The sequence below is a fragment of the Chiloscyllium punctatum genome, chromosome 1 (genome assembly GCF_047496795.1).
Source record: "Chiloscyllium punctatum isolate Juve2018m chromosome 1, sChiPun1.3, whole genome shotgun sequence".
Lineage (NCBI taxonomy): Eukaryota > Metazoa > Chordata > Chondrichthyes > Orectolobiformes > Hemiscylliidae > Chiloscyllium > Chiloscyllium punctatum.
Genome location: NC_092739.1, coordinates 38483864 through 38510996, shown reverse-complemented (window position 1 = coordinate 38510996; position 27133 = coordinate 38483864). Strand labels below are relative to the sequence as shown.

At 40.4% G+C, this 27133-nt stretch overlaps 1 protein-coding gene across 4 annotated transcripts in view; it reads right to left on the bottom strand.

Annotated features, from left to right (window-relative positions):
• cfap299 (cilia and flagella associated protein 299) overlaps nt 1-27133 on the bottom strand; it is a 670526-nt gene that overhangs the window by 377653 nt on the left and 265740 nt on the right. For all 4 annotated transcript variants that reach the window (XM_072593545.1, XM_072593567.1, XM_072593676.1 and 1 more), the window contains exon 3: nt 19998-20088. In XM_072593545.1, coding sequence (XP_072449646.1) covers nt 19998-20088 — 91 coding nt within the window. The remainder of the gene's footprint in view (nt 1-19997; nt 20089-27133) is intronic.

Genomic DNA, 27133 nt, shown 5'->3' with positions numbered 1-27133 from the left:
CTAGGCCCGGACAATCACAATGGTCAACCTCCCACCTACAGAATCCATCTACCAGGCCCGCTGTCAAGGAAAGGCCGTCAGCATTCTCAAAGATCCATCCCATCCTGGCAATGCTTTCCGACCATCGGGGAGAAGGTACAGAAGCCTGAACACACGCATCAGTCGGTTTCCAAACAGTTTCTACCCCGACGTTGTTAGAATACTGAATGGACTCACAAATTCTTAGCATTCGCCTGTACCTGTGTTTTTGTTTTTGCCGCTATTTACCTATTGTTTACTTATCTATGCTATTTAACTCTGTGATCTACCCGCATTGCACGCATGACAAAGCTTTTCACTGTGCCTCGGTACACGTGTAATAAATTCAATTCAATTCATATTAGACTTTTGCAATTCATGCAAAAGGATATTCTGATCTCTCGGTATTTCTGAGTTCTGCAATCTCTCACCATTTCGATCATATACTTCCTTTCTATTTTTCTTGTCACATTTTGTAACATGATAGGAGAAAGTGAGGACTGCAGATGCTGGAGATCAGAGCTGAAAATGTGTTGCTGGAAAAGTGAGCAGGTCAGGCAGCATCCAAGGAGCAGGAGAATCGACGTTTCGGGCATGAGCCCTTCTTCAGGAATGAGGAAAGTGTGCCAAGCAGGCTAAGATAAAAGGTAGGAAAGAGGGACTTGGGGGAGGGGCGTTGGAAATGCGATAGGTGGAAGGAGGTTAAGGTGAGGGTGATAGGCCGGAGTGGGGGTGGGGGCGGAGAGGTCAGGAAGAAGATTGCAGGTTAGGAAGGTGGTGCTGAGTTCGAGGGTTGGGACTGAGACAAGGTGGGGGCGGAGGGGAGGGGAAATGAGGAAACTGGAGAACCAAAGGAGTAGCCATGTGCACCCGCATGGCCCCCAGATATGCCTGCCTCTTCGTAGGATATGTGGAACAGTCCATCTTCCGCAAATACACTGACACCACCCCCCACCTTTTCCTCCGCTACATCGATGACTGTATCGGCACTGCCTCGTGCTCCCACGAGGAGGTTGAACAGTTCATCCACTTTACCAACATCTTCCACCTACCTGGACCGTCTCAGACTCCTCCCTCCCCTTCCTAGACTTCTCCATTTCTATCTCGGGCGACCGGATCAACACAGACATTTACTATAAACCAACCGATTCCCACAGCTACCTAGACTACACCTCCTCCCACCCTGCCCCCTGTAAAAACACCATCCCATATTCCCAATTCCTTCATCTCAGCCGCATCTGCTTCCAGGAGGACCAGTTCCAATACCGCAATTTCCCCCCAGACGTGATCGACGATGCTCTCCACTGCATCACCTCCACTTCCCGCTCCTCCGCCCTTGAGCCCCGCCCCTCCAATCGCCACCAGGACAGAACCCCACTGGTCCTCACCTACCACCCCACCAACCTCCAGATACATCGTATCATCCGTCGTCATTTCCGCCACCTCCAAACGGACACCACCACCAGGGATATATTTCTCTCCCCTCCCCTCCCCTATCAGCATTCCAAAAAGACCACTCCCTCCGTGATTCCCTCGTCAGGTCCACACTACCCACCAACCCAACCTCCACTCCCGGCACCTTCCCCTGCAACCGCAAGAAATGCAAAACTTGTGCCCAAACCTCCCCCCTTACTTCCCTCCAAGGCCCCAAGGGATACTTCCATATCCGCCACAAATTCACCTGCACCTCCACACACGTCATTTACTGCATCCACTGCACCTGATGTGGCCTCCTCTATATTGGGGAGACAGGCTGCCTACTTATGGAACATTTCAGAGAACACCTCTGGGACACCCGGACCAACCAACCCAACCACCCTGTGGCTCAACACTTCAACTCCCCCTCCCACTCCACCAAGGACATGCAGGTCTTTGGACTCCTCCATTGCCAGACCATGGCAACACGACGGCTGGAGGAAGAGCGCCTCATCTTCTCCTAGGAACCCTCCAACCACAAGGGATGAACTCCGATTTCTCCAGTTTCCTCATTTCCCCTCCCCAACACCCCACCCCCCCACCTTGTCTCAGTCCCAACCTTCGAACTCAGCACCACCTTCCTAACCTGCAATCTTCTTCCTGACCTCTCCGCCCTACCCCCCACTCCGGCCTATCACCCTAACCTTAACTTCCTTCCACCTATCGCATTTCCAACGCCCCTCCCCCAAGTCCCTCCTCCCTACCTTTTATTTTAGCCTGCTTGGCACACTTTTCTCATTCCTGAAGAAGGGCTCATGCCCGAAACGTCGATTCTCCTGCTCCTTGGATGCTGCCTGACCTGCTGCGCTTTTCCAGCAACACATTTTCACCTTTGTCACATGATACTCCATTTTCCAGATCTTTTCCCACTCCCTGTACCTATCCATATCCTTTTATAACGTCTTTACGACCTCTTCATTTTTCTACCGAACTTTTTGTCATTAGGAAATTTGGCCAACTGCAAGACACAGAACAGTAGTGCACAGGTCTGAACCTGGTGGTACTCATAATTGATTTAATCTGCATCCTGCCATCTGGAGGAGGCAGTAAGTTAAAGCCATGCACTTCCCTACAGGAAGTGAGGGAAAGAATATCAGTGGATGAATCATCAAAAATATTCTAGCAGATGATTAGAAAGACATGGCAAAATAGCAGCATGGGAGCAGATCATCTGCCCACCCTCAACAGCACTTATATGGACAGTGCCTGGAGGAATGAGAAAGGGCAATAAGAGAGAAAAAAATACATTGTAAAAGAAGGGTTATGCAAATTTGTCTGTGCCATAAAATATAACCACACATCATTGATTAAAAAAAAGATTCAGCCTGACTTTGATGTGTTTCTGCTATTTACTTTGCTTATTCCTTTGAGGACACCATTTGTGTAAGACAGATGTTTTCCATCAATTACTTCAGCCTTACAAATAATATTTTATATGACCACAATGCTCAAGATTACATAACAAAATGAGAACATAACTAACACAGTATATGACTTTCATTTCCTATGGTAAAATAAGGAGGCATTGATCTGAATTCCCACCATTGCCACCTTGATCCAGGATTTCCTTTCCTTCCCATAGCACTGGTCGAGTGAGTAAGTTCCTGAACCCAGAATGTCGCATCAATACAATTGATAGCAGGGAGGCTGGAATCATCGTTCTGTTCAATTTCCCTCCTTGCTATTGATCCAAGGAAGCATTAGAGAGGTGGCAGTGTATCATGAAAAATGAAGCAAACTCTCTCATGTTGATGTTAGAGAGAAAGTGCCTAATAGGGACTAGTTTTTCTGCTATGAAATATGAACTCCTCCACACAATTCAAACTTTAATTTTAAAAAATATAGGAAAAAAACCTGTTGTAAGCCTCTGTACTATTTTGTAAGAAGACTTTTCTGTCATCAACAATGTTAGTGAGAGAGCATGTCCTGCAAGGTTTAAGGACAGGATCTCCTTGGTTAGCGTTAACAAACAATAAAGGTGTCATGCTTATGTTGTATTCTATAAGCCATATGGTGGAAAAGATACAAGGGAGCAAATTTGCAAGGAATAACAGAGACATGCAAACATAATAAAACTTTAATGGGAAACCTCAATTATTCGAGTATGGACTGGGATAGTAATAGTACAAAAGACAGAGGGAAGCATTTTTGAACTGTGCTCAAGGCAACTTACTTCAACATGTTTTGACTTAATGAGAAAAGAGACATTGTAGGATCTTATTCTGGGGAAGAAGTTGAGTCAAATGATTCAGTTTTCAACAGGTTGATAGGGTTGTTAAGAAGGTATACAGTGTGTTAGCTTTTACTGGTAGCGGGATTCAGTTTCGGAACCATGAGGTCATGCTGCATCTGTACAAAACTCTGGAACTGCCACAGTTGGAGTATTGCGTACAGTTCTGGAAGGATGTGCAAGCTTTGGAAAGGGATCAGAGGAGATTTACTAGGATGTTGCCTGGTATAGAGGCAAGGTCTTATGAGGAAAGGCTGAGGGACTTGAGGTTGGTTTTGTTACAGAGAAGAAGGTTGAGAGGTGACTTAATTGAGACATATAAGATAATCAGAGGGTTGGATAAGTTGGACAGTAAGAGCCTTTTTCCTCGGATGGTGATGGCTAGCATGAGGGGACATAGCTTTAAATTTAGGGGTAATAGATATAGGACAGATGTCAGAGGTAGTTTCTTTACACCGAGAGTAGTAAGGGCATGGAACACATTGCTTGCAACAGTTGGTAGACTTGCCAACTTTAAGGGCATTTAAATGGTCATTGGATAGGCATATGGACGAGAATGGAATAGTGTAGGTTAGATGGGCTTCAGATTAGTTTCACAGGTTGATGCAACATCGAGAGCCGAAGGACTTGTACTGCACTGTAATGTTCTATGTTCCATGTTCTAGGAGAGCATTTAGGGACTATGATCACAGTATACTATGGTTTAAATTGGCTGCAGTAAAGGACAAGGAACAATATAGAGTCAAAACACTTGATTACAGAATTACAGAGCTATATTTATGGATTGAGAATACATCTGACTTGGGTGAATTAGGATCAAAGATTGGCATACAAAACTGTGATAGAGCAATAGACCTTTTCTATATATACTGAGAAGGGCACAGTCTGAGTACATTCACATAAGGGTGGAAGATAGGGCAACCAAGGGCTGAGTTAGCTGGATGGTGAAAGCAATAATTATCTTTCTAGAAAGACAATGCTGCAATTAAAAAAACCCTCAAAACAACTTCATACAACAATATATTGAACAATTTATATAAAATTTCATAAATCACTTGTGAGTTCCCTTATTGCCCATCCTCTGGGTGCCTTTTCCTATCTTACTGCTCCTATACAGCATTGTACTGAATGGCAACAGCATGGCTAATAAAAGGCTGCTGGCTTTCAGTGTGGAAGACTGCAGTTAACCTTACATTATATCTATGTGATCTTTCTTACTGTTTACAATTCTAAGTTTTGATTTGTCTACAGACTTTGAAATTACTCCCTGCACATCAAGAACTTGATTATTTATACATATTCAGAAGGGTAAAAGTCCTAATACTGACTCCTGGGAAACTCCACTGAAACATTTTCCCCAACTGAAAAGTGACCATTACACTTTGTTCCCTAACACGCAGCCAATTTTTGTCACAACATTCCTACCATCCCTTTTATAATCTATAATTTTCCGCGAATGTCTGTTGTGCGGCATTGTTTCAAATGTCATTTGAAGTTGATGTTCACCATCCCAACACTCTTGCCTTCATCAACCCTCTCTGCTATCTCTTCAAAAAGCTCTACCATGTTAGTTAGACAGGCTGACTTTTCCAAATCAACTCAGACTTTTCCATTTGATTATTACTTTTATCCTGAATAATTATTTTTAGACATTATTCCACCACTGATGTTAAAGTGACTTTTCTATAATTGGTAGGCTTAGTTTTAAAATGTTTTTAGACTCATGGATATTTTCTGGTCACCGTTAGATTAGTTTTCAGTTCTAGATTTTCATTAATTAAACTTAAATTTCACCATCTGCCATTGTGGGACTTGAACCTCTGTTCCTATCGGAGATACAATATGAAAAACAAATGCAGACAAATTAGCTGACATGTTTCATCAACTGCAGAACATAGATACAACTTTGGCAATAGATAACTCCCTAGCTCAACCCCATCATTTGGACCATGAGGCTAGCAAAACCAGGCTCTCAGTGGTTAAGCTGACACTGATGATTTAACGAATACCGTGCCACTCAATATTTTCAAACCAATAAAGACTAGGACAGTGTGCTTTTATATGCCATTTGTCACACTGCCAGCACAATTCTTGCCAAATTTGTGATCGAGGAAAAAATGGCAAAATGCAATGGTTCAATTGAAAAACTCAACAGGTCATTCAGTCCAAGACATAACGCAGTTATTAATAGCATTAGGTTTAATTGATGCAGCCAGGAACCAGGATAAAGTGTGGATTCTTTCGTAAATGGCCTCTGTTATTTGGTAGATCATTATGACTTTGGACATAACAAAGTGAACTTATCTGAAAGTACATTGTAGTTGGTGCCCTGAATGAGGCTGCCTGATCTTGCAGTCCAGACGCAAATCCTCAGGTTGTCCAAGGCTATTCAAACAGATCAGGAGGCTGAAATCTGGACATGTAACAAGTCCCTTCTCCACCAAAATAGAGATTTTCCCCTGGGCTCCCACAGCTGAGCCTGTCATCTGTTAACCACAAGTCAGCTGGGCCACGTAGATACTAAAATCTTTGTGGGGAAGGAGGCAACACAGTTCATTGTTCACATCTCAATTTGGTAGGAAAATTGCCCACCAATTAACGTGCTACATAACAAAAGAGGTCATTTCAAAACTGTCTTCAGGAACAGCAGAACAGTCCTTACAGCAGGTCAAAACAACAAAAATAAGTAACAACTTTAAAAATAACAACATATTCCTGACTAAAAACTAGATGCTGATGAAGACCACAAGATTTTGTTTCCTATAGGCAATTATAGAAACTGAGGATAACTTTAGGTAGTTCAGATGTTTATATTAACAGGCAACTGACCATCTCCTATAAGAGACAATCTAACTACCACTGCTTGATTTTCAATGACAATACCATCACTGAATCTCCCATTATCAATATTCTTAGGGTTATCATTGACCAGAAACGCAATTGGATGCCCCATAAAAACACAGTAGCTACAAGAACAGCACAGAGACTAGGAATACTGCAGCGACTATTCAACTCCTGAATTTCCAAAGCCTGACCAACATCTACAAGGCTAAAATCGGGGTGTGTATGGAACATTCCCCACTTGCCCGGACAGGTGCAGCTCCAACAACACTCAAGAAGTTTGACACTATCCAGGACAAAGCAGTCCCCTTGACTGGTACCACATCCATAAGCATCCACTCTCAACACCACCGTCACTCAGTAGCAGCAATGTGTACTATGAGACACATTGCAAAAATTTGCCAAAGATCCTTAGACAGCACTTTGCCAACCCTTAACCACTGTCATCTAGAAGGACAAAGGCAGCAGATAGAGAGGAACACTATCACCTGCAAAGTCACCTCCAAACTAGCTTTGAAATATATCATCATTTCTTCAATGTCACTGGGTCAAAAAAGTGGCGTCCCCTCCCTAAGGGCATTGTGGGTCTACTACAGCACATGGAGTGCAGCAGTTCAAGAATGCAGCCCACCACCATCTTCTCAAGGGCAACTAGGGACAGATAATAAATGCTGGCCAGCCATACTCACAAAAGACCACACAAAATATTTATATTAGTTGCTGGAGCTACAGTGTCCATCCTTTCCAATATTATGCTGTGACTCAAGCTTCATTTCTTTTTAAATCTTCCATCATCGAACTGAGGTGCATAAGGTATTTTAATGAAAGTCAAAGGGCAGCTGCGTACAAAACTTCTTTGTAGTAGACATAAGTTTTGGATGTTCTAATGTAATTTCTAATCAAGAGTGTTATTGTTGAATGGAGAAGCTGGTCTTATCCTGAATCATCTGTATTCAACAGCAGCAGATAACTACAATCTACCCGTGCTAATATCTAACCATCTCTACCAACATACATGAAGATTCTGGTCTTCCATTCCTATTTCAGGACAGGTTACATGGAGTGGAACATGGGCACAAAAGCGATTAGCCATGAGATGTCATGCTAGATCCACACTTGCTTTTTGAGGACAGAAAGGGTGAGAAGGAAGATGCCAGCATTGCTCAAGAATGGGTGGAGAAGGTCATCCTAGGTCTAGGCATGCTATTTCAGCACAGCACAGCACAGAGATCAACAACTTTTGTGCAGACTCTGCTGTCTCTTTTGATGAAGATCAGCCTTTGTTGAAGATACTCATACGACCATGCATTTCTCTTACCTTTTATCTCTATCTATAAAGGTTCTATTTTTACCTTGCTCATAGTTGGACCCCATTTTTCTCATGCCACTAATAAGTAATTAAAATCCATTAATAAGTACAGCTGCTCAAACTTGCCACTCCATGCTTTCTATATTCTCCGAGTGTGTTAATGTTTAATTCCCAGTCCTCAATATGCCCTAATATGTGCGATTGCTCTCATACATCCAGATTCCCTATTTCATTACAGAAACTATCTGCCTTGCTTGCACAGAGACTAAAGCACAATTAATTTATTTTCTCTTTATTTGTGTTTAATCATATTTTTAAAATCTGATTCCATAACTTTATGTATTCTCTTGCCATCAAATGTTTTTCCATTCTGTCCTATCTTCCTCTGTTTCGTTTACATTTAGGCTGCTTAAACTTAAATTTCTTGTAGATTCCTACTACGACTCTTTAAGCCTTCAAGCCTGTTTTATCTCCCTATTTACCTTTTTAGTTTGAGCCCCATATTGATCCAGCTGAAGGCCAGACCATCAGAACTGCTCCTTCCTGTCAAGAACCAGTCCCAATGTCTCATGAAATGAAACTCCGCTTTCCCCACAACAACCTTTAGTCACATGTTAATTCGCCTGAACTGTCTTCTCCGCAGATAATTTGCATGGGGCTCATGCAGTATTCCTTCTGGCAGGCTTAAATGCAAAGGCATATTGAACCACAATCATAAAGTTTATTTGGCACCTTCACTCTGAAGGTTCACTTAATAAGGAACATAATACTTAGGAAACCTTTGACTTAACAGAAGTCACAACTACTGCAATAAAAAAACTTTCCAGTGATTTCTCTTAATTTAGAATTCAAAGCAAACAAATAATTAATAATGAACAGTAGAATAGAATCTGTGTCATGTGTTATTTATTTCTCCGCCTCTCCTCAAAATATTCATTCCAAATGAGGACCATTTTATTCAAACAATATGAATAATCAACAATCATCAAAATGATTGTGGGAATGTGCTCTGTAGAAACCAAGGACTTTCCAGCAAAGACTTGGGGTCTGTTAGCAGTGGATAGGTAATGACTTTGTTAACACTAGAAGAACATCCTTCAGCAGTTGATGCACGATCTGGGAAATCATAGAATTCGGGGCGGCACAGTGGCTGAGTGGTTAGCACTGTTGCCTCACAGCGCCAGATTCCAGCCTCGGGCGACTGTCTGTGTGGGTTTCCTCTGGGTGCTCCAGTTTCCTCCCACAGTCCAAAGATGTGCAGGTTAGGTGAATTGGCCATGCTAAATTTCCTATAGTGTTCAGGGACATATAGATTAGGTGCGTTAGTCAGGGGTAAATATAGGGTAGGGGAATGGGTCTGAGTGGGTTACTCTTCGGAAGGTTGGTGTGGACTTATTGGGCTGAAGGGCCTGTTTCCACACTGTAGGGATTCGGATTCTGATTCTGATAATTAATGGGAACTTACAGAAAAAATAAATCAGAAACAGTTTCACATCTGCAATTCACTACACCTTAAAACATTCCTCTTTGAAACCTGGGGCTTTCAATCCAGCCCCAACCAGCATTGGAGATGGAGATGGGGATGGGTATACATGTGTGCAGCAGGCCTGCATCCTGGTTCCTTAGTTCCATTCTGTCCCTGGGCTATGTAACTGAAGACAAAAAAGGAGGGGCAGCAGGCCCACTTTCATACATCAGATATCTAATTGGTCCAGTTAGCAGCCTGTTAACAGTGGCTAAATGGAATTTTCCTGTTGGCCTCTAGATTGCTGAAGCTGACAGGGGATGCTGAGCTGCCTGAATGACTCTGGGTGGACAGTGCTCCAGGCAGGCTGAGGCTGAGCAGAGAGGATTTCATGCCACCATCACACAGACTGGTGTCCCAGGTGCAAGGACCATTTAAACTCAATGTCTGAAAAGTTGAAAAAGGGCACCTCTATTTTGAAGCGAGGTCCCTCTCATTTACATAAGGAAGACTTCATATTGATTGCCTAGCTTTAGGAGCCCACAGGTGAGCCTTAATTCCTGGTCATTAATTGACCACTCTAAGTAAATCACAATGAGTGACTTCCTCACATCATACTGGATTCTGGCTACAGTTAGGCCTGACAGCAGGGTTCAGAATTTCACTGAAAAATCCAGTTTGAGTGACTGTTCTTATGTAGAAAAGCACATCAAATGTTGTCACAACAAAGCACAGATGTAAATGATCACTTTTTCTGGATTTTGTTTGGCTGATATTGTTCAGGGAATAAAGTTAAACTGGATATTGTGAGAACAACATGCTCTTTAAGAAGAGTGCATCTGAGTACCTGAATAAGCAGACAAACCCTCATCCAAACATAGTTTGAATACTACTACACTACTTTGGAATGTCAGATATCTGACATGCAACTATTTTGATTGAATCTTGAAACAATAATGCTTTCTCAGTGTTAAAACTAGTGTAAAATTAAATGAAACAGACTGATGAAAGATAATTAATGGCAAAAATATTTTTTGAATAGGTTACTGGTGATACTTGTTGAAGTAGACAAGTATCAGTGGGACAAATAAAAACACACAGCTAGAACATAAATGGAATAAACAAACTATCACATAAGGCAATGATCAAGCCCTAGATTTGCCTAGGATGAAATACCAACATCAAGCAATTAATAGATGTCAGGTACAGGTAGGAAATTAGGTCAGGTATTGGTTCTCCCTCCTGCAAAACTAAGCATGGAATTCCTGCTAGGTGCAGAAATAGGTCTAAGGTTGTTCCCATTACAGTATGATATCAAGCAAAAGGTGCAGCCATTGGGATAGGACAACCTGCCAGAATACCTTATTCCTTTATCATAAGCTTATTAGACATCATTAGTTTATGGAACCCAAGCCAAAGGTGCAGAAAACATGAGCCTCGTATGGGTATTACCGTGAATGAGCATGGCCTGGAATCAGTTTGGAAGATTAGATTGCTTCTTATAATGTGGGTTTATTTTCATTTTCTATTGAGGATGGGAAACATTGTGGTTGCAAGAGTTTTAACACTGAGAAAGCATTATTGTTTCAAGATTCAATCAAAATAGTTGCATGTGAGATATCTGACATTCCACAATGTTTTGATGTATTTTAAGTGTTGGAGGTGATTTCCTCAAATTCCTGAAGCAGAAATTACAGTTTTATACACTGTTGCACTGTTTTGGAACTTTAGGGAAAAAAGATCAAAACAACAGCATTTTTAAAAGGAGGAAGATGGACAAAAGACAGCAATCACATGATCAGTGAGGGAGATACAGAAAGAAACCTGCACTGCTAACTGACCCAGCAGTGTTTCTGCACAGTTACTGCCTTTGCTGTTTGAGTTCATGTATCTCTGGCTATCACAGTGGGTCTAGGAAAAATTTACAAACAGTGAAATTCACAGTTAACCTTAAAGGAACCTGTGTGGGAGAGCTCACAACACAGGAACAGCTCAGTGCCTATTTTTTACGTGTAACCTCGCTGTAAGTCTACAGTAGTGAGTAGAGTGAGTTTTTCTTGATTAGATGTTTTACTGAAACCTGTCTCTTGATTAAATTTTTAAAATATAAGCCATAAGTACTAAGTTAGACTGCAGCACTGTTTTAGTTTAGGAGAAACTGAGGACAGCAGATGCTGGAAATCAGTCGAGAGCATGGTGCCTCAAAAACACAGCGACTCAGGCAGCTTTCGCTAAACGGCTTATGTCCAAAAAGTCAATTTTCCTGCTCCTCAGATGCTGCCTGACCTGCTGTGCATGCCAGCACCACGTTCTTGGCACTGCTTTTTTAGAGCAATAAGACGGTGCTATTTTCTGGGTGTGTACATTGTTAAGGAGCAAAGTTGGCCTTTCGCAGAATGATGTGCCCTTCTGTCAGATGTGGGAGTTTATGGAGAGTTTCCGTGTTACTGATGATTATTTCTGCAGGAAATGTCGTAGGTTGTAAAATCTATCAGGTGGCATGGATCGGTTGGAGCAGCAGTTAGAGACAATGAGGAATTTACAAGAGCTAGAGGGTATAACGGATGGCAGTTGTAGGAAGGGAGAAAAGCCGCAGATACAGTCAGGTGGATGGGTTAACTCCAGGAAAGGTAGGAGGGGTAGATAGGTAATGTGGGAATCTCCTGTGGCTATCCCCATACAAGTGTGCTGCTTTGGAAAATGTAGGGGGAGATGGACACTCCAGAAAATGTAGCATGAACAGCCAAGTGTCTCGTACCGAGATTGGCTCTAAGGTAATGAAGGGTACGTCGGGTTCCAAACGATCGATTGTGATAGGAGAGTCTCTAGTCAGAGACATAGACAGACAAATCTGCGGCCAGCAGTGAAAAATCAGAATGGTGTGTTGCCTCCCTGATCCTGGGATCAAGGATATCTCGGAGAGGGTGCAGAATTTTCTCAAAGGGGAGAGGGACCAGCAGGAGATCACTGGATACAGAACTAACAACACAGGAAGGGTAAAGGATGAGATTCTGAAGGGAGAATACAGAAAGTTAGGCAAGAATTTAAAAAGGAGGTTCTCAAGGGTAGTAATATCCGGATTACTCCCAGTGCTATGAGCTAGTGAGGGAAGAAATAAGAGGATTGATCAGATGAATGTGTGGCTGAGGAGCTGGTGCAGGGAGAAAGGTTCACATTTTTGGATCATTGGAATCTCTTCTGGGGTGGAAGTGACCTGTACAAGTAGGACGGATTGCACCTGAATTGGAAGGTGTCTAACATAATGGCAGGGACATTTGCTCGAACTGCCCAGGAGGATTTAAACTAGTAAGGTGGATAGGTGGGATGCAGGGAGAGAGTGAGGAAAGAGATCAATCTTAGACTGGTAGAGTTGGGAAAAGGAGCGAGTCAAACAGTCAGGGCAGGCAGGAACAAAGCAGAGAACAAGGTAGGACTGATAAATTAAACTGCATTTATTTCAATGCAAGAGACCTAAACAGGGAAGGCAGATGAACTCAGGGCAAGGTTAGGAACATGGGACTGGAATATCATAGCAACTACAGTGACATGGCTCATGGATGGACTGTACTGGCAGCTTAATGTTCTAGGATACAAATGCTACAGGAAGGGTCAAAAGGGGGTCAAGAGAGGAGGGGGAATGGTATTTTTGATAAGGGATAGCATTACTGCTGTACTTAGGGAGAATATTCCTAGGAATACATCCAGGGAAGTTGTTTGGGTAGAACTAAGAAATAAGAAAGGGATGATCATCTTATTGGGATTGTATTATAGACCCCCTAATAGTCAGAGGGAAATTGAGAATCAGATTTGTAAGGGGATTTCAGTTATATGTAAGAATAATAGGGTAGGGGATTTTAACTTTCCAAACATAGACTGGGACTGCCATAGTGTTAAGGGTTTAGATGGAGAAGAATTTATTTAAGTATGTCTAAGAAAATTTTCTGATTCAGTATGTAGATGTACCTACTGGAGAAAGTGCAAAACTTGACCTACTCTTGGGAAATAAGACTTATCAGTGGAGGAGCGCTTTGGGGCCATTGATCATAATGCTATTAGTTTCAAAATAGTGATCGAAAAAGACAGCCTAGATCTAAAAGTTGAAGTTCTAAATTGGAAAAAGGCCAATTTTGACAGTATTAGGCAAGAATTTTCAAAAGCTGATTGGGGACAGATTTTTGCAGGTAACGGACAGCTGGAAAGCTTTCAAAAATGAGATAATGAGAGTCCAGAGCAGTATACTCCTGTTAGGGAAAATGAAAGGCTATTAAGTGTATAGAATGACGAATAAATAGAGAAACTGAGGTTTTGGTTAAGAAAAAGAAGGAAGCATATGTCCAGTACAGACAGCAGAGATCGAGTGAATTCTTCGACTAATATAAAGGCAGTAGGAGTATACTTAAGAAAGAAATCAGGAGGCCAAAAGGGAGACATGAGATAGGGTTAAGGAGAATCCAAAAGGATTTTATATATACATTAAGGACAAAAGCGTAACTAAGGAGAGACTAGGGCCCCTCAAAGATCAGCAAGGCAGCCTATGCAAGGAGCCACAGGAGATGGGGAAGATACTAAACGAGTATTTTGCATCAGTGTTTACTGTGGAGAAGGACATGGATGATAAGGAATGTAGAGAAATAGATGGTGACATCTTGAACAATGTCCATATGGCAGAACAGGTGATGCTGGATGTTTGAAATGCATAAAAGTGGATAAGTTCCCAGAACCTGATCAGACGTATCCTAGAATTCTGTGGGACACAAGGGAAGTGATTACTGGACCCGTTGCTGAGATATTTGTATCATTGATAGTCACAGGTGAGGTACCGAAAGACTGGAGGATGGCTAAAATAGTGCCGCTATTTAAGAAAGGTGGTAAGGAAAAGCCAGGGAACTATAGACCAGTGAATCTGACATCGGTGGTGGGCAAGTTGTTGGAGGGTATCCTGAGGGACAGTACTTACATGCATTTGGAATGGCAAGGACTGATTAAGGATAGTCAGCAAGGCTTTGTGTGTGGGGAAATCATGTCTCATGAACTTGATTGAGTTTTTTGAAGAATTAACAAAGAGGATTCATGGGGGCAGAGTGGTGGACATGATCTATACGGACTTCAGTAAGGCATTCGCTAAGGTTCCTCATGGTAGACTGGTTAGCAAGGTTAGATCACATGAAATACAGGGAGAACTAGCCATTTGGGTACAGAACTGGCTCGAAGGTAGAAGACAGAGGGTGGTGGTGGAGGATTGCTTTTCAGACTGGAAACCTGTGACCAGTGGTGTGCCACCAGGATCGGTGCTGGGTCCACTGCTTTTCGTCATTTATATTAACTATTTGTATATGAACATCAAAAGTATAGTAAGTAAGTTTGGAGATGACACCAAAATTGGAAGTGTAGTGGACAGCAAAGAAGGTTACCTCAGAGTACAACTGGATCTTGAGCAGATGGGCCAGAGGGCTGAGGATTGGCAGATGGAATTTAATTTAGCTGAATGTTAACCACTACATTTTGGAGAAGTAAATCAGAGCAGGACCTATACACTTGATGGGAAGGTCCTGGGGAGTGCTGCTGAACAGACAGACTTTGGAGTGCAGGTTCATAGTTCCTTGGAAGTGAAGTCGCAGGGAAATTGGATAGTGAAGAAGGCGCTTGGTATGCTTTCCTTTATTGGTCAGAGCATTGAGTATAGCAGTTGTGGGGTCATGTTGTGTCTGTACAGGACATTAGTTAGGCCACTTTTGGAATATTTTGGCTCTTTTCCCTGGACTGTCAGAAGTTGAGGGGTGACTTTGCAGATGTTTATAAAAACATAAAGGGCATGGATAGGATAAGGGGACAAAGTATTTTTCCTGGGGTGGGTAGTCAAGAACTAGAGGGCATAGAGTGAGAGGGGAAAAATTTAAAAGGGACTCAAGGGGCCTTTTCACACAAAGGCTGGGCGTGTATGGAATGAGCTGCCAGAAGAAGTGGTGGAGACTGGTTCAATTACAACATTTAAAAGGCATCTGGATGGGTATATGAATAAGAAGGATTTAGAGGGATATGGGCCAAGTGCTGGCAAATGGGACTAGATTAGGTGCAAATATCTAGTCAGCATGGAGGAGTTGGACCGAAGGATCTGTTTCCATGCCGTACATCTCTATAATTCTAATTTTAAGCCGCGCCCATCTGCTTCAGTACAGCATGGCTTTTAAAGTATCACACTTCAGACCCTCCACTCTGGATGGTCCTGGTCACATGCCTACCCATTTCACTTAAGTGGCTTAACATAATTTTGGCAAAAGATTGAAGGCTTGTACAGCTAAAATATCTGTCAAGTAAATAAACTACAAATATCAGGATTTCTTTGCAACTGTTGAGATAAAAGTATCCTATGTCACATCTTTATTACAAAGTCACAAGCTTTTATAGAAACACAGTGGAATACTGTGGCCTGAAGAACTGCAAAACTATTACTGACCTGTTGACATATATGAAACTGAGTTAAAGCTATGTGACGGAAAACAAACTGTCTCCAGATTTGACAAAATTACCTTTTCCAATTGAAGACAAGTCTCCACAATTTGAAAAGTATTTTCAATATACAAGTTGACCACATCACACAATATTAGATTTATTAGATTCATTACAGTGTGAAAACAGACCATTTGGCCCAACAAGTCCACATCGACCCGACAAAGAATAACCCACCCCGAACCCATTTCTCTCTGATTAATATGTCGAACACTATGGGCAATTTAGCATGGCCAATTCACCATATGTATGCTCGTTATCTTGGTAATCCTAATCATTTTCTTTGCAGGAAGTAGAACATGGGAAAGGATTTAAATAAAAGCAAAGTAGTTTGGATACTGGAGCTCTGAAATAAAAAAAACGAAGTGCTGGAGAAACTCAGCAGGTCTGGCAACATCCATTGAGAAAGAAAGAGAGTTAATATTGAATCCAGTGTGAGAGAGGGGAAAGATTTAAAAGTGACCCAAGGACAACTTTTTCATGCAGAAAGTGGTGCGTGTATGGAATGAGCTGTCAGCAGAAATGGTGGAGGCTGGCATAACTACAAGGTACATGAATAGAAAATATTTCGAGGCATTTGGGCCAAATGGTTAAATGGTACTGGATTAATTTAGGATAACTGGTTGACATGGATGAATTGGACTGAAGGGTCTGCTTCCATGCTGTACAGCTCTATGACTCTACTTCAGAACCAAAGAAGGTCCACAGGAAGGTCATATCAAACTTGAAACATTAGCTCTGTTGCTTTCTTCAGATGTTGCTAAGCCTGCTGAGTTTCTCCAGCACTTCTGATTTTATTATTGGCAAAGATTTAAGCTATATTCACATAAGGAAATATAAATTATTACACAAGAAGTGCAATATTACATGCAATAGATCTAATGAACTGAAATATCCAGATAATTGGCATAGGCAGAGACCTCCAAGAAGTTAACTAAAATGCCTGAAGGATATCACAATATATTTGAGTTTACACATTTGGAATGAGTCTTTTCTTATAATTCAAAACACTGGTGCAAATTCACAACTTGATTTTTTAAGGAGAGTTATCACATAAAATAAAATTATATGTAAACATTAAAACAGCCAAAATCTAAAAGAATGGATGATTACATAAAAAATAACTAATGAAATTTCACATTAATTGACAAAAATATTTAATTTTCTTGCTGAGTGAAATTAATAACGTTGGTTAGAGAAGGGCTCAATGGGGATTCCCCTGATCTTCCACCATCATTTCTTTGGATGCTCAGCAGAAATTCCAGTGAAACAACATAAGTAGCTGTTTATGTGTCTCTTGAATGTTCATAAAACTTCCATGAAGCTTTCAGTGGGAAATTGGAGAATTCCCCTGGAAAATTCTATGGTATGTTCTTCAACAAACACTTCTTGTATGTAAAATAACACAAGCTTTAGCTAATTCGTGTTTTATGCTTATTCAAATTTAGTAAAAAGTTAATAACAGTTGCCATTAATTTTTCCTGAACTACTGCCATAATGTTTTTTGCATGATCAGCAGAAAATCTGTAAAAAGAGTCTAAGATAAACTTTTTCTTTCACCTCACAGGCTCAGCTTTTAATTTTGATATTTACACTAGAAATATCAGAGATGGTTTTCTACATTGCCTGCAGTAGCTTTACTAGAAAATCAGGGAAACTCTGGAAGAGAATGACCATTTTTATTTTCTCTCCAAGCTTTCATTCTTATTTTCTCTCCAAGGTTTAGACAATGTTATAACAGAAGAGTAGGGAATCTCTTTGACAATTCTATCCTCCTTTCCCTCATTATGCATATCACAAAAATAGCAAATGTGATGCCTTGCTGTATGCTGAATATCTTACCTATTTTATTCTTATTTTTTAATAGTCTTGCCTGCAACAAATGTGGTCCTCAATGTTCAACACCTCTGTTAAAATAAGTCAGCAAACTTATCTTAAACACTGTTGTGTTAAACCCATTTCTCACTATCTGAAGGAATAGCAAACTAGTACAACAGAGAGTTAGATGCATGGATAACAGCTTGCACCAGTGATTACTGTGGAGACTGTCCCAATAATCTCCTATAACTTTCAGGGAAATTACATAAATTGCACAAGATAATTCTACTCTATTTAGTTTAACCTTAAAATCAGATACCAGACACTTTGGCTGACCTGTCCAATAGAAATTAAGAAAATCAACAAAGCACATTGAACAGAACATTCCTTAATTAATCCTTACTATCATACAACAAAATGACATTCAACTTCTTGGTAGTGTGAAAAAATATCAGATGTTCTACGTTTCTTCAATGATGGAAGAGAGATTATTTTATTATTTTAATAGGCATTTTAACTTATTATAAGAAGACTGAAGCCAGCATTTAAATAGTACAAATCAGAAAATTCTAGGTCCATGTGAGGTGAAATTTAACCGCAATGTGCCACAAAATTATATATTCTGACTGAGTTCATTCTATGTACATTAGGCACCCAATTTTGTAAGGATCTGACAGTGAACAGTTAAGCACAAAAGGCCACTTGAAGTGCACTCTTTGCCCATGTAAATATAGCCTGGTAAACTTTGTAGAGCTTGCACAAAATGAGAATTGTCAAACCTGGAGTTGAAATTACCTGCATGACTCATATCTTTTCCAGTAGTGGGTTTATTAAATGGGGGCAAATTTAGGTTAATTGAAAACGAAATAAACATTCTTACAATCAGACCTTTTTTCATCAAAGGAAACACTTCACAGGACTTGGAAAATAGTAAAGGGGAAAAAAAAGAAGTGTGTCAGCACAATATTGTTAGTCATATACTGTACAATATTTTCTTCCTCAGGTTTTAAACACAGGAAGAGGTACATTAGAAGCTGCTTAATTCACTGTTTTCTAAGTCAACTACAGTGGTTTCTTTGAATAGTCTTGAAAAGGAACAAGTTGTAACCAGCTCTTTCATACCAACTTCAATAACACAAGTTTAAAAGCTAGAATGGCTTATGCATGAAACTGTTTACACAGTCAATATTCAGTGGGAAAATATGTGTCCACATGTTCCAGTATCGCTTCGTCAGGCTATGTTTGATCTGGTAATTGCAAATCCCATAGTTCCAGATATAAGAGGTCCATCACATTTTTTGCTGCTTATTTTTCCAATCAGAATTTTTGTTAGTCAACCCATAATTTAAATCTTTCCAGTGCTAATATTCCAATATGCCATAGACTACGCAAACTACATAGTCCAGTCATATACATGCATATATTCTGACACAATCACGTGGATCAATATATTTTTGAAATTAGTTGTCATGGGAAGAGCATAACTGTAGCTATTGTATCAAGTAGGGAAGAATGGCCAAATATGTAGTATACTCTAGTTGTGTGGTGATTTGTGCAACTATAGCAGTGAATATCATAAAAACGAAATTAAACAAAATACATAATAATAAACTGCTTTAATTTACTTTTGTAGCAGTAAATTTCCTTTGGAATTCCTAAATTGAAACATATTGTACATTACATTTTTGTACATTCCTTTGGTCAGAGTTAAATTAAGTGCAAGTAGAAAAAAAAGATAATTTTAATCTTAATTTAAAGGAATATTGGAATAATTTGTATTAAATCCTTTCTTTAATATCATAACAATATAACACTGCAGACTTAAAAATATTATGGATGAATTTTCTTGATGCTTTCCCCATTTTGGCATGATATACCGGGCTCCCAGTAAATATCTGCTGACGTTATTCGAGCAGAGCAGGAGAAGTCCCAAGGAAATTCACTCCTCTGTGGGAATATTCATTGGTCACACCTGAAAGCTCCAGGCAAAACAGCTTGTAAAGTGATGTAAAATGCTGATATATTTCTTAAATAGAGTCACTGGTGTAAGTGTACATTTCAGCTAAAGCAAATTTGAAGGTCTCGCCTTCTGACAAGACCCTGGGGTGAAAATGGCCATCAGTGATGCTGCAAAATGGATGAGAAACATGTCATCGTTAACACCCTGGCTAATTTTCTTTTCAGTGGTATGTAATTGCCTGTTTTGCAGCACTGCTGATGACTAATTTCACTGTTTATAATGTTTATAAACCATGTTAAGCTCAATTCTTATGCAGTTCCCTCCAATATAAAAATAATTTATATGCAACTTAAACACTTAATTGTGCACTCACAGCCATTCTCCCGCTGCGGTTGGCTTCTTCACGCTCTGCCAGTGCTATCAGGAAATTATCTTTCAGGTCTTTTCCTGCACTTGCCAGTATCCTACAAAAGAGAAAATAATGACTTTTTTTTTTAAAAAAAGGCTTGCTTCAAAGCATTTTGTTATAATTTTACAATGACATCAAAAGAAAATTTATGTTTGTCAACAATGGACACGTATGGGAATATGTGGAATATTAAAGCATAAAATTTGTGTAGAAATCGATACAAATGCAGAAAAGATAATGGGAGCTTGTCAGATAGGTATAGCAATAATCGTAGAGAATTTTAGTCTACATATTCATTGAAAAATCAGATGGACAAAGGTAGCCTGGATAAGCAGTTATAAAATGGTTTTGGGACAATTTCTTAGAACAGCGTATTCGGTAGTGAACCAAAGAGTCAGCTATTCTAGTCCTGGTGTTATGTAATAAGAGAGGATTAATTAATAACATTATTGTAAAGACAACTATCGGTAGTAGCAATCAGAATATGATTGAATTATATATTCAGCTTGGGTGGGAGAAGAGTGGGTCTAAGATTGCTTTTTTAAACTTTAATAATTATTAGGGCATGAAAGCAGGGCTAGCTGAAGCAAACTGGCAAGTTAGGTACAGGGTAAGGTCAGAAAAGATGCAATAGCAGACATTTAAGGGGATATTTCACAATACACAGAATGGATGCAGTCTTGTGAGAAAGAAAAATTTGAATCATAGGACCTACCATTCATGCTTAGCTAAAGTAAGTTAATTGTAGTATGAAATTTAAAGAAAAATAATATAAGTGTGCAAATATGGGTGGTAGGTCATAAGATTGGACAGAATATTTAAAATGTACCAAAAGTTTAATAAAACTAGCTACAAAAATAAAAACAGATGGAAAAAAAGTCTTTGGGGATATTTAAAGACAGCAGTTAACAAAGGAACTATTGATCTAACAGAGAGTGAATCTGGGGATTTAACACTGGAAAATAAGCCGGTGACAGATGAATTGAACAGGTATTTTGCATCAGTTCTCACAATAGAGGTTATGAGTAACATCACAAAAAATAGCTATAAATCAGAAAATGAAAGGCACCAAGCAACTTAGGAAATTTGCAATCACCGGGGAAGTATCAATGAGCACATCACTGAAGCAGTAGGCTGATAAGTCCTCAGGTCCTGATGGACTTCATCGCACGGTCTTAAAAGAAATAGCAAGTGAGATAATTGATAATGGTTTCAATTATCCACAAGTCTCTAGATTCCTGGAACCTACCATTGGACTAGTAAACAGTAAGTATAGCTCTTTTATTTAAAAAGGGAGTCAGAAACCAGGAAGCTACAGACCAGTTAGCTTAACATCTGCAATAGGAAAGTAGTTAGAAATTGTTATCAATGAGGTTATAGCAGGATTTTTTTTTAAGATTAGATTAGTGTGGAAACAGGCCCTTCAGCCCAACAAGCCCACACAAACCCTCCGAACAGCAACCCACCCAGACCCATTCCCCTACATTTACCCCTTCACCTAACAATACGGGCAATTTAGCATGGCCAATTCACCTAACCTGCACATTTGTGGACTGTGGGAGGAAACCGGAGCACCCAGAGGAAACCCACGCAGACACAGGGAGAATGTGCAAACTCCACACAGACAGTTGCCTGAGGCAGGAATTGAACCCGGGTCTCTGGAACTGTGAGGCAGCAGTGCTAACCACTGTGCTGCCTCAGAATTATCAGGTAGGATGAAAGGTTTTGTAAAAGGGAAATCGTACTTAACCAATCGTACTTATTTGAGTGGTTTCAAGAAGTACACTGTGCACGAAGGGGAACTGGTTGATTTACCTCGTCTTACTATTTACACACACACACACACATATATATATATATATATATATATATATACATATATGACTTAAATGAAGGGACAAGGGCTTATGGTTCCACAATTTGCTGATGGCATGAAGATAGGTTGAGAAATGGACATAAGTAGAATACAAAGTATCATGAATAGAAATAGCCATTTGTACCCTGACTCAAGTATTGCTAAAAAAACACATTTTTGTTTCGCATTCATCAGGACAACTGGAAGATTACCAATGCAACATTTATACAACATGACAAGAACAAATTAAATGAAAGCCATTTGCTGCTGTCTTTCTCAGGGCAAATCCCTGACAAATCAGTCATCAGGTCTTATTTATTTTTCACAAAGCCTGACAGTTAAATGTAAATAAACATTAAGGGATGAAGTTGCCATGGCAGCACCTCTATCTGTCACTTGCCAACCAATGAACATTCTTCACTTGTGAGGTTTAAATGTTGGTGCTCCTGTGAAATGTTTTGAAGAGTACAAGGTAAAAACGCATTGATAAAATGTGTCAGTTTTCAAGTCAATGTTAAGTGAATGGTCAAGGATCTGGCAAATGAAATAAAACTTAGAACAATGTGAAACTGCTCATTTTGGCAAGAAGAATAGAGCAGACCAAAATTATCTAAATGGTGAGTAAATGTAGAGCTCTGATGTCCAGAGAGATTTGGATATGCTGTTTAATCTATTACAAAAGGTTGGTAGGCAGGTATAGCAAGAAATTAGGAAAGCTAATGGACTGTTATCCTCTTTTGCAAAAGAAATTGAATATAAATGTAAAGAGATTATGCTTCAATGATGTAGGGCATTGGTCAGACCACATCCAGTGTAGTCTGTACAGTATTGGTCTCCATACTTATGAAACAATATAAATGCATTGGAAACAATTCAGAGATGATTCATTAGATTAAATTCTGGAATGGGCGGGTTGTTTTGAGGAAAGGTTGCATAAGTTAGGCTTGTATACATAAGTTCAACAGAGCAAGAGAAACAAAATCCTCATACTGTAGATATTTGTTTGCTAAAGCTTACCTTCATGGATTTTTTTCCATACAAATTCCAAATATACAATTTAAGACCAGGACAAATGATACAAATATCAGAACATATGGTTTAGGAACAGAAGTGGGCCATTCAGCCCCTCAAGCCTGCTTTGCCATTGAATAAAATCATGGCTAAATTTGTTTGTGTTTCAAACTCCACATTCCCATCTACTCCCAATAACCTTAGATTTTTGTAAGATAATGATTGTTAACCAAAATAACTCAACTGTTTGAAGATTCAAATGTCTCTAGCTTAGTCCTAGATTTTGGCAGAACATATTTATCACTTTAATTGTTGGGCCAAATGGCCTACTTCTGCTCTTGCATCTTATGGTTTTATGAGTATATTCAAGGCTGAGATAGACAGACAGATGTTTTAATCAACAAAGATATCAAAGGTTATGGGGGATAAAGCAGAAAAGTTGATTTGAGGAAGTTGACTTGAGGGATCACACTATTTACAAATGGCTATTTCAAACTGTGCAATCAAGTGTACAGTACAATAGAAATCCTAAAGTTTATAAGGGCTTCACAAATCTGCAAAAATCAAAGGGATTTAATTTTAATCTCAAAATTTTATGGATTTGGGTTAGTTGGGAGGTAACTGCACTAATGCCAGAAAGAAATCTCAACCTCCCACCAAAACCCTTCACCTCCAGCTTTAATGGAGCAGCAGAATTTTGAAACAGAGTTAACAGTAAGGCTATTAGAGTGAGTGATTATATTGAAGAGACATTTGGAAGTAAGAAAGATTTAGAATGTAGCAATAAGGCAGGAATTTATAGGGTTAATCCATTGTAAACTTTGTTGTTCTTTCTCATTTGAAATTCCTGAGCCTCAGAAATCCAAATGTCTAAATCAAAGTAAGGATTTGGATCAAGGAAATGAGCGCCTCTTCAATTACCGGCAGAAGTGTACAGGTTTGCATGAGTAATCCTGCCATCACTGCTCACATCCTTCCACTGGCTCACAAACCATCCTTCCTATCTTCTCTCAGCCTTTTTGTAATGCCTCCAAGCTCACCTTATCCATGGCCTCAGTAAAACATGAAGTCTCTGATTGAACATTATCTTCAAGATTTGACATTACATGCCCCCATCATATAATAGTCATAGGTATCCTTGCCCACCCGCCCATACTTACCCCACCCCACTAGATGGTTAGTATATCCCTGATTAGCATCCCCTGCACCACCGTGCCCCCAACACAGAATTATGAGCCCAACCTATTCTAGTTTCTTTCTTGTCCAATTGGAATCTAAACTAGTCAATCAGGATGGTATCCAGCAGGAGGAAGTTCAGTGACATTATGGGTATGCTGTAGAGTCAGAGATCATAAATTATGGGTTTCCTTGCATCTTTCCAAAATTTTTAACTCATCTGATACAGTGGGAGAAAAATCCAGGCCAAAGACCTGTGAAATAAATAGAACTCGAAAGTAGTTCTAGTGTTCAGCCAGGTGTTTAGCTGTGCCAGGGAAACATGATATCAGCAGGGGCTTATCTGGAATTGGTTTGAGACTGTACCAGTACTTTTGTTCACGAATGGCTGGGACAAATTGGACTATTCTTCCAGGTCCATAAGACCATAAGACATAGGAGTGGAAGTAAGGCCATTCGGCCCATCGAGTCCACTCCGCCATTCAATCATGGCTGATGCGCATTTCAGCTCCACTTACCAGCGTTCTCCCCATAGCCCTTAATTCCTCTAGACAACAAGAATCTATCAATCTCGGCCTTGAAGACATTTAGGCGTCCCGGCTTCCACTGCACTCCGTGGCAATGAATTCCACAGGCCCACCACTCTCTGGCTGAAGAAATGTCTCCGCATTTCTGTTCTGAAATGACCCCCTCTAATTCTAAGGCTGTATCTACGGGTCCTAGTCTCCTCGTCTAACGGAAACAATTTCCTAACATCCACCTTTTCCAAGCCATGTATTATTTTGTACGTCTCTATTAAGTCTCCCCTTAATCTTCTAAACTCCAACGAATACAATCCCAGTATCCTCAGCCATTCCTCATATGCTAGACCTGTCATTCCAGGGATCATCCATGTGAATCTCCGCTGGACACGTTCCAGTGCCAGTATGTCCTTCCTGAGGTGTGGGGACCAAAACTGGACACAGTACTCCAAATGGGGCCTAACCAGAGCTTTATAAAGTCTTAGTCTCTGCTTTTATATTCCAACCCTCTTGAGATAAGAGACAACAATGCATTCGCTTTCTTAATCACGGACTCAACCTGCATGTTTACCTTTCGAGAATCCTCGACTAGCACTCCCAGATCCCTTTGTGCTTTGGCTTTATTAATTTTCTCACCATTTAGAAAGTAGTCCATGCTTTTATTCTTTTTGCCAAAGTGCAAGACCTCGCACTTGCTCATGTTAAATGCCATCAGCCATTTCCTGGACCACTCTCCCAACCTGTCTAGATCCTTTTGTAGCCTCCCCACTTCCTCAGTACTACCTGCCTGTCCACCTAACTTCGTATCATCGGCAAACTTCGCTAGAATGCCCCCGGTTCCCTCATCCAAATCATTAATATTTGCGAACAGCTGTGGCCCCAGCACCAAACGCTGCGGGACACCGCTCGTCACCGGCTGCCATTCTGAAAAAGAACCTTTTATCCCAACTCTCTGCCTTCTGTTAGACAGCCAATCCTCAATCCATCCCAGCAGCTCACCTCGAACACCATGGGCCCTCACCTTGCTCAGCAGCCTCCCGTGTGGCACCTTATCAAAGGCCTTTTGAAAGTCTAGATAGACCACATCCACTGGGTTTCCCTGGTCTAACCTACTTGTTACCTCTTCAAAAAATTCCAACAGGTTTGTCAGGCATGACCTCCCTTTAGTAAATCCATGTTGACTTGTTCTAATCAGACTCTGCTCTTCCAAGAATTTAGAAACCTCATCCTTAATGATGGATTCTAGAATTTTACCAACAACCGAGGTTAAGCTGATTGGCCTATAATTTTCCATCTTTTGCCTTGATCCTTTCTTGAACAAGGGGGTTACAACAGCCATCTTCCAATCATCCGGGACCTTTCCTGACTCCAGTGACTCTTGAAAGATCTCAACCAATGCCTCTGCTATTTCCTCAGCCACCTCTCTCAGAACTCTAGGGTGTATCCCATCGGGGCCAGGAGATTTATCAATTTTAAGACTTTTTAACTTTTCTAGCACTATCTCTTTCGTAATGGCAACTATACTCAACTCAGCCCCGTGACACCCTTTAATTTCTGGGATATTACTCATGTCTTCCACTGTGAAAACTGACGCAAAGTACTTGTTAAGTTCTCCTGCTATTTCCTTATCTCCCATCACTAGGCTTCCTGCATCAGTTTGAAGTGGCCCAATGTCTACTTTTGCCTGTCGTTTGTTTCTTATGTACTGAAAGAAACTTTTACTATTATTTCTAATATTACTGGCTAGCCTACCTTCATATTTGATCCTCTCATTTCTTATTACACCCTTTGTTATCCTCTGTTTGCTTTTGTATCCTTCCCAATCTTCTGATTTCCCACTGTTCTTAGCCACTTTATAGGATCTCTCTTTTTCTTTAATACATTTCCTGACTTCCTTTGTCAGCCAAGGTTGTCTAATCCCTCCCCGGTTAATCTTTCTTTTCTTGGGAATGAACCTCTGTACAGTGTCCTCAATTATACCTACAAACTCCTGCCATTTTTGCTCTACTGTCTTCCCGGTTAGCCTCTGCTTCCAGTCTATTTTAGTCAGTTCCTCTCTCATGCCCTCATAATTACCTTTATTCAACTGTAACACCATTACATCCGATTTTGCCTTCTCCCTTTCAAAGTCCAGACTGAACTCTACCATATTATGGTCGCTACTTCCTAAGGGTTCCCTTACTTTAAGATCTTTTATAGAGTCTGGTTCATTGCAAAGCACTAGGTCTAGAATAGCCTGCTCTCTTGTGGGCTCCATGACAAGCTGTTCCAAAAAGCCATCCTGTAAGCATTCCATGAATTCCCTTTCTTTAGATCCACTAGCAACATTATTTACCCAGTCCACCTGCATATTGAAGTCTCCCATGATCAATGTAACCTTGCCTTTATGACATGCCTTCTCTATTTCCCGGTACATGTTGCGTCCCTGGTCCTGACCACTGTTAGGAGGTCTATACACAACTCCAGTTATGTTTTTTTTGCCTTTGAGGTTCCTCAATTCCACCCACACAGACTCCACATCATCCGACGCTATGTCA